This window comes from Mobula hypostoma, chromosome 14, assembly GCF_963921235.1.
Source record: "Mobula hypostoma chromosome 14, sMobHyp1.1, whole genome shotgun sequence".
Taxonomy (NCBI): domain Eukaryota; kingdom Metazoa; phylum Chordata; class Chondrichthyes; order Myliobatiformes; family Myliobatidae; genus Mobula; species Mobula hypostoma.
Window position 1 is genome coordinate 9,232,827 of NC_086110.1, and position 9,163 is coordinate 9,241,989.

Here is a 9,163-nt window from a genome sequence, read left to right on the forward strand (position 1 = left end):
TGTTTACTTACTAAAATATTTATGATGATTACTATATATTTGTTTTGTGTGTATTTGCACAGTTTGTCTTATTTTGCACATTGGTTCTTTATCTTTCTGTTTGTTTGCAATTTTCCATTGATTCTATTGCATTTGTGTTCTATTATGAACGACCACAAGTAAATGAATCTCAGGGTAGTATATGGTGACATATAAGTGCTCTGAAAATAAGCTTACTTTGAACTGTGTACTTTAATTTAAGGGAAGTTGTAAATATGTTGGAAACAGCTCAGAGTGATCGTGGATGTAAATGATCAATAGACTGGGCGAGTAGTCGGATAAGGCATGTTTAACCGGTTAAGTATACATTCGCTGAAGTTTAGAAAAACAAAAGTGGAATTGATTTATATGTATGTGATCTAAAGGTGAAGGGGGGGCGGGTAGTTCTAAAAAGGGTGGCTATGAAAAGCTTATATCCTCATGTGAGGAAAAATAAATTGCTCTCAGAGTTCCGCAAGTCTTTGGAACTCCTGAAACAAAACATTGAAAACAATATTTTTGAACGATTTGAAAGATTTGAATAAAATCTGCACTCAGAGGCAGGATTTTGTTGAGTGGCAAAACATGTTCCAGTTGCTCTACTTCTGCTCCAACTCGTATATGGGTATGTTGCTTTTCTCGTTGTCTGCAGAGCATTAAAGTTCCAGATATGGCATTGGAATCTCTGTCTTGTCAGAAGGTAAACTGTCTTCTCTATTGAGCCACCTCCAACCTCTCGTTGCAGCTAGTCATATTCAACATCCCCCACATTGTGTCTGAATCCCAAATCTACATGTTATTCTGTTACCGGCACAGTTCTAAAATGTAGATTAGCATTGGCCATTTTATTAAGTACACCTTTACACCTGATCATTAATGCAAATATCCAATCAGCCGATCATATGGCGCAAAGTGATGCATAAAAAGGTACAGATATGGTCAAGAAGTTCAGTTGTTGTTCAGACCAAACACCAGAATGGGGAATAAATAATTTTGACCGTGGAATGATTGTTGATGCCAGACCGGATTATTTGGATATCTCAAAAACTGCTGTTCTCCTGGGATCGTCACACACAACAGTCTCTCATACTTAAAGAGAGTGGTGTGTAAAACAACAACCAGTGAACGGCTGTCTTGTGGGTGAAAACGTGTTGTTATTGAAAGAGTTCAGTGGAAAGTGGCTAGATTGATTCAAGCTGACAGGAGGTCGACAGAAACCACATATTACAATAGTGGTGTACAGAAGAGCATCTCTGAACGTACAACACGTTGATGTGGATGGTCTACAACAGCAAAAGATCTCGAACATACAAAAATATATTCCGTGGCTACTTTTTTAGATACCTCAGTGATAGTTAGTAAAGATGACACGCGATTATGATGTATGTATGGATGGAAATTCACATTCTCTGCTGACAGCCGTTCACTTAGATGTAGAGCAGACTTTACCGGAGAAACACAATTTCCTAATGCGTTGCTCGTTGATGAGCTGGTACCTAAAGGCCATTTCTTTTTTAACGATTATGAATTTGAACAACCGGCCTTCCATCTAGGGTGGAACACGTGATTAAGCAAACCTGAAGAATTCATTTGCAATAATGGGCCAGGGATGCAACTTGAAATTTCCTGCTGCATTACAGCATATGTCGATTATTCAAGGACAGTGCAAGTATCACATTTAGATTGTCTCAAAATTTGAATAAGTTGCCATTTTGTTGTCACCATTAAGAAATAAGTTTGACAGGAAAACGCCGATATTTTTTGACAAACATGCTGCCAGCGATACCATTCACCTTTAAAACAATGTAAAGGGACAAAAACAAAGCTTTGCTTTTCTCCGTTCCAACTGGCATTTTTCTCCACATTTTCAGCACTGAATGGTGATTACTCATTTGCCGGCGGGCATTTCCGCCCAAGAATCAGCTCAAGGAAGGCTTAAGAGACACTTCAAAATCCTCCATTATCCTTATTAACCACAACTACATTTAAATGAAGCTAGCAATTTATTGGGCCTGTGTTTGTTCATAGTTCACGTTACGGAAGATTGCTTCGATTATCAGCTTCTCGCCTTATTTAAAATCTGCTGTCGTTCGTCTTTCTCGATAAATGCTGATACGTTGCTGGAACTGGGAAGATGCATAGTGGCCTAAACCAACTTGTTAATTTCATGTCTTGTGGTCTGTAAAAGTAAATCACATCGTTCATTACTTTATCATGCAGTGATTACAGAGGCAATTGTACTTGAAACAAAATGGCAATACGTGTATTCTCAGATAATCAGCGATACACTAACCATATTTTTTGTCCTTTTTAAATACTTCCTTTTTCTGATTTCACTTTCCTGCTGTAATACTTTGCTAAGGTCCTAGCCCACAAAACAATACTCGTTCTCATTTTGACATCCAACCTTTCATATGAACGTTATTACATAGTAGTTAAGTGAGCAGCTGAATGCTATGATCAAAGCAGCCTTTATGCAACCGACGCATTGAGATACTAATGTTGCAAATGATCATTTTAAGGATCGGCGACGGTCAAATTGCTGTGTCCACGAGTTTTACAGTGAGCTTGTGCGAGTACTGGTAAGAAATTCTGGGAAATGGAGTTCGAGCAAAAACCCCATACTTAGTAATTGAAAGCTAAATCTTTGTTCCCTGCGTCTCAGATCGTCCTGTTTTGCAGTCACTTCAGTCTTTAGGTGAGTAACCTGAAGGCGAGGTACTGTTGCATCTTTAGAGGTATTATCAGGTGGTCATAATTTTGCAATGCAATTTATGGAGCTATCTAGATTGAAATTTCCCCGGAGTTTTCCCTTTTTAATTTTAAAGTTAATTTTAATGAAATCATCAATCATCAAGCATAGATCCAAAGTAAGGCAAAAATATTGCTAACTATGGAAAAGGGCCAAAAGGGTGAAAGGGAACCTGTTTTCACTTCCGGACACGAAGATGTTTAAACTTTGCAGTTAATGTCCCAAAATATCATAGGATTTACACTATTGTAAAATGTTTGGAATCGTCATGTCAAGTATTTAAAACATTCCTGACTATCCACGAATACATGCAAAAGCTCCCCTTTAAGATCCACGCTCCACATCTTTTCACAAGCATTTAAAACTTATGAGCCATTTATATTCCTGAATGAATGCTCAACGCTGATTTACGAGGAAAGTTGAAATGCTCATTGTATGTATTTTGCAAATAAACAGTAAATGCAGTCAATCTGGCTTCTTTCTGTCCAGCGAAGTTCTAAAATTCTAATGAATTAACATGATATTTGCTTCTTTTACCAGTCTACCATCTTCAGAAACCAAGAAAAAACAGTTTCTTCTCCCTAAATTTGCTTCTCGCCTCATACCAAAGAGTTATACTTACTTCGAAAGGAAAGGGGAAAAACAGCCATAAATCAATAGGATGAACATCATATCGTGATGAAATCGATTTTATTATCCAAAGTAAGATCGTCTGAAAGTACTTTATGGAGGTGTGTAGCAATACCCGTTATTTCAATGTTGTATTTTGTGGATTACATTCGCCCTCCCCTTTCGTGAATTATATCCCCTTTGCCGATTTCGATTAGATCTTGAATTTGAATGAAAATGTAAATGGCTGATGTCACCGCAGCCATGTTATATATTCAAAATTATAATTGGAATTTAACGAGGGAATATTTATCGGTCGGCAATTAGCTATCAACTGATTTGAGAACAGAAAGTGATGACCTATTCATATTTTAATATGTGGAGCTGCAATGATATAATAACAAGTTGTAAAATATAACCAACAACATATGGTTGTTTGTTGAATAAAATATTTGTATTTGATGATTTAGGTTTATTATCAGGCATCTGATTAATTTGTCAGGGGCATGATACAAGTTAGGCCCGTTTCGTTCTAATATTTAATTTTGTTAAGCGCCGTTATCGTGTCATTTGGAAACAACAAGCTAGAAACGAAAGCATTGGAAACCGTAAGCAATTCTTACCATGTCGATTTGTTCTTCTGAGTCACCAAAATTACTGTCAGGACTAAAATTACCAATCCACCCACAGCACATCCGATAATCAGGATTTTATCTGCATCTTATTCAAGAGAGAAATAAGCAGATGTGAAGTGCATAACATAGAAAAATAGAAAACCCACAGCACAATACAGGCCGTTCGGCACACAAAGTTGTGCTGAACATGTCCCTACCTTAGAAATTACTAGGCTTACCCATAGCCCATACAAAGAAATACATTTAGGAAAATAGCAACATCTCTGTGCCCTACATGATATATTCGCTACTATGTATCTTGTACATTCTTCTTTCATATGAATAAATACAGTTTTGTATATATATACAAAATTCTTAGTTTCTAAGAATTCTTAGCTCTATTCTTAGTTTGTATGAAATACTGTCGATATCCATCCTAATCTTGTTGAACCTGCAAAAACGATCCCTGTTACAACTGCTTGCAGCCTTACCTTTTTTGCTGATGTAGCTGAGCGCCGCCGGTACCGTGAGCGTGGCATGTGATACCAAGCAGGTGTAAACAGCAGGTTTGGTTTCTTCCAAAAAACTGGAAGCTTCATACAACCCTTCCTCACTCCTGTTTTTCACAATTTCTATTCCGTTCAGTATTTCCTCATTATTTCTTCGCCAGGAGATTTCAATTTTTTCCGGATAAAACGCAGACGTTTTGCATTCTAGTCTCTGAGAACGCAACGAGGTTCCTTCAACGGGAACTATTTTCAAGGGTATAGGGGAAGCTTTAATAGAAAAGATATATTCGTTATTTTGGTTTATTTGCATTGAACATCTGCTTGTTTACTTCGCATGAGAATGTCTATTGCTATTATTGTCACAATGGGGCGTTGGGAACGGACCCAAATGCAAGACACAGACACTGAAGAACGTCAGACAGTTCCATCTCTGCATTGGGGCAGCTCCGAGTCTCAGTTCGGCCAGCAGCCTAAGCTGGCTACGGAAACAGCCGGATCCCTACCTAGATCGGAGTGGCTAGCAGCCACTCAGCTGGCCCGGGAAACAGCCGAATCCATACAGCAACGACAGTTCCGACTACCAACAGCAAGGCTCCATGAAGCGATGGTTCTCCAACACGGCTTAAAGATGGCAGGTTGCTCCCAGGAAATCTTGACAAGACATACCAGCAGCCCACAGTCGACCCCAAGGCTACTTATATTCCAAGCTCAAAGATGGCAATCAGGTGCCTATGATTAACTCAAACAAAACAAGGGACAGTGGAAGACCTGGAGTCCTGAATCCACGGACAGGACCGTGAACCGGAATGCGGACTTCACGGACCGGACCATAACAATTATGACAAGTTACCGCACTGTGGTTTTAAACTTTTTTAGTTTATTCCTAGTTTCTAAACTACTCTACGGGAATCTAAAAGAATGATTTCAAGCAATACTCAAAGAATACGAATCTGGTAAGAAATGGTAACTTTCGAGCTCTGGGTCGCAGCTCTGTGGGAATGCCAGATGCAGTATGCGATCTGAGTTGACGTTAAATATCTTCTTAACTTCAAGGACCAAAATGTGTGAAAAATTGCAGTTATCTACAGGCACGTGTTAGGATGCAAATGGATGGAAGTCGGGCTCTCACAATTGTTTAGGCAGCATATTTGTGCCTGGGATGGTGTTGTAAGTTCGGGCAAGCTTTTCTTCCGAAAACGATCTGAGCGCTTGATACTCCTAATGGCATGAAAGTGTAATGCACGCAAACGTGTATTGTTGTATGGAACATCGCATCCATTGATATAAAGGGACAAAAGTGAAAGCGGAACTCCGTACACGTATTCTGCCACTCCTTCACTTTCTTCTGTATAGTCTGTTAGTAACGCAAAATTTTCCTGCGGAAATTGACAGGACTGCACGGTTGTCCATGGACATATAGGTTAGAGAAACACAAACGCAGAAAAGAACGAACTCGGTTTCTTCTTCAACGGATACAACATGTATTTGTCCTTGTCTAGACATTTAACAAAATATTGGATTCGTGATTTGAAGCAGTGGTCCTAAAGTAGGAATGGTGCTATACATTACATTGTGGGAGATTTGATAAATCTATCTTGCTGAAATGGAACAATTGCCTTTTAATGTTACATAATGGAAATAAAGGTCAAGACCTATACCTCTGTTTCATTGACTACACAAAAGCCTTTGACACAGTGAAACACCAAGTCATCATCAAAATGTTTAAGGATATTAATATCGACGGAAAAGATCTAAGAATAATCAAGAATCTCTACTGGCAACAAAGTGTATCCATACGGACGGAAAACGAGATTGGTGAATATCAACCAATAAAGCGAGGTGTCAGACAGGGTTGTGTTCCATCACCAGACCCGCTCTCCCTGTACAGAGAAAACATCATGAGAACCACACAAGACCCATCTGGAATTAGTATAGGAGGATACAATATCAACAACCTCCGTTATGCGGATGATACGGTACTGAGAGCAACCAGTGAAGTAAATTTACAGAAACTAGTATCTACCATCAACACAGAGTGCGAAAGACTTGGCCTAACCTTAAACAAAATGAAAAATGAAGTAATGGTAATATCAAAGAAACCTGATATCACAAACTGCAGGGTCGTATTGGGAAATGAAATCCTGAAACAAGTCCACAACTTCAATTACCTTGGATCATGGGTAACATCTGATGGCAAATGCGAAACAGACATAAAAGCAAGAATAGCAATGGAAAGAACAGCATTTACAGAAATGAGAAACGTCTTATGAGAAAATAGCAATTGATATCCGCCTTAGAACTCTCAGCTGCTATATTCTTCCTATATTGATGTATGGCTGAGGGTCATGGACCATCACAAATGCAATGGAAAAAAGAATCAATGCTGCAGAGATGTGGTTACTTAGAAGAATGCTACGCATATCATATACGGACGGGCTAACCAACGAAGAAGTTCTACAGAGAACGAAAACAAAACGTACATTACTTAAAAAAATCAGAAAACAGCAATCAAAATTCTTTGGACACATCATGCGAAAAGAGACATTAGAACATTTAGTTATAGTTGGAATGAAAAAGCAGAGACAGACAGAATGAAAATGATAGATGGATTAATATCATGGTTAGAAACAGGGGAGGCAACAAATTCAATTCGGAGTGTCAGAGCCCGTGATGGATGGAGAGACGTGATCGCCCCCGTCGAACGGCAAGGCACCTGATGATGAATGGAAATACACAGGAGTTATAGTGTTTTGGATGAAAAGCTCTTTCCAATATCACGAGGATAAACGCAGACAGAAGCGCAGAATTGTAGAATGCGAATGGACAATTCTACTCCAAGTTGAAGTTAAAATAAAACAATCAAAAAGCATGGGTGTGTGTGTGTGTATTTTGTGGCTCCATAGATGCAGGCCGATCTGCTTATTACTTCCAGCATATCTTGATACTTTATCTACGTTTACAGTTAAGATTGCGTTAGGTGCCAGATAATATTGTCTCATCATTTAAATTAAAGTTAATTCTGTGATTCCTTTTGTAATATTCAGCACAAAGTGTGGCTTCGATTCAACATATATATTGCAGATATAACGAAGTCATACTTGAACGTTTTTTTAAAATTCCATTATTCCACTTGTATGCTTCACAATATACTTTTCAATGAATAAGATGAATTCAGCGCTACGGGATTTTTGTTGAGTTACACGATTTTCATTTAATGTCCAATATTTACTTGGTATGGGACTGAAAATATGGATTTCTCGCTATAAAGACTCTTACCGAACACAGTTAACTGCGTGCCACTTCCATTGCCAACAGATTGGTCCTGTTGCAGCACTTGGCAATAGTAAGTGCCGATATCTGTGACGGTCGCACCCAGCAGAGAAAATGTACCCCTGCCTTTGTTTACATTAAAGTGTTTCCTGGTGTCTGCTTCTATAAAATTCTTCTCGCCCTCTTTCCACCAATAAACATCACGAATAGCTTGAGATATCGGAAATCTGCAAAACATGGAAACGTTTTCACCTCGGAAGATGTGCAGATCCTTCGGGAATTGATCCACGTTGCCTGAAGTTACAGCAGCGACTACTAGAAAATAAACACGGCAGAGACAATAACCGAACATTGTGGACAAAGACAAAAAAGAAACACATAATATAGAATTAAAATTAAAGGCAGCGAGAAAAATTGAATATGTATTATAATTAAACTTGCAGTGCGCAATCAAGGTAGCATAATGAAAAACAGCCATCGATAATCAGAAGTAAGAATACCTTGCCAAATTGTGCGCAGAAGAACTATGTGTCGAACTGTAATTTCCGCAGACATACTCCAATATAAATGAACTGCAGTTTGGAATCAACGGTTCGGTGAATAAATAAAACTTCATCATCAAATGTATAAAACATTCGATTGCCACAAAAGGGTATCACGTGATAGCATAATGAATTTCGAGTATAGTTCTGTTTTGGGCAGAGGGCGGTGTTAGGGCTGGATCTCCTCTCACCATGTTGTAGTGTGACACCATAATTTCCTTTGGGAAAGCACCTATAAAGGACCTATCTATCTATCTATCTATCCATCCATCTTGACTGTGTTTTATCCCAGTTACTTCCAACTACTTCAGAGGTAATAGTTTAAAAATCTACCTCATGTAATTAACTCTGCACTCGATTCTGAAGATAACCGTACAACTTAGTAGGAAGGTGTCAGTGAAGGTATTTCTTCATACATGAATAGGTATGGTCCGACTAGTCATACGGGGTACCTAGATGACACTGAGAATCAATTTGGCATTGAATCACTTTGCTTCAGTTAATTATAAAGAAACAATAACACCTATCCAGTATTTAGTCTGTGGAACATACTTCTTTTTTATGACATCTGTAAACCGACTCAATAATAGCGATCATAGAAAATGTTCTTTTGTTCATTTGAATTGAGATTCTTAATTCTGGAAATCATAAATATAATTTATTACCTTAATATTCAGACATGATCCGTATGGTAGCTGTTAAGATTGTGTTAGGTGCCGGATAATCTGATCAACTAGGTAAAAACGTTGAAATAGAAATATTGTATCATTTCAATCAAAGTTAACTCTTTGAATTATTTTGTAATATGCACCACAAAGGAAAGTGGTGACTTCGATTCAACAAATGTAT

The 9,163-nt window shown here is 38.3% G+C and overlaps 1 gene segment (V, D, J or C); it reads right to left on the bottom strand.

Annotated features, from left to right (window-relative positions):
* Positions 1 to 866: 866 nt before the first annotated feature.
* LOC134356076 (Ig lambda-2 chain C region-like) lies at positions 867 to 8,961 on the bottom strand. The segment is given in 5 exon segments: positions 867 to 2,197; positions 4,003 to 4,099; positions 4,485 to 4,769; positions 8,025 to 8,087; positions 8,273 to 8,961. Coding segments are annotated over 5 exon segments (501 nt in total).
* Positions 8,962 to 9,163: the final 202 nt, after the last annotated feature.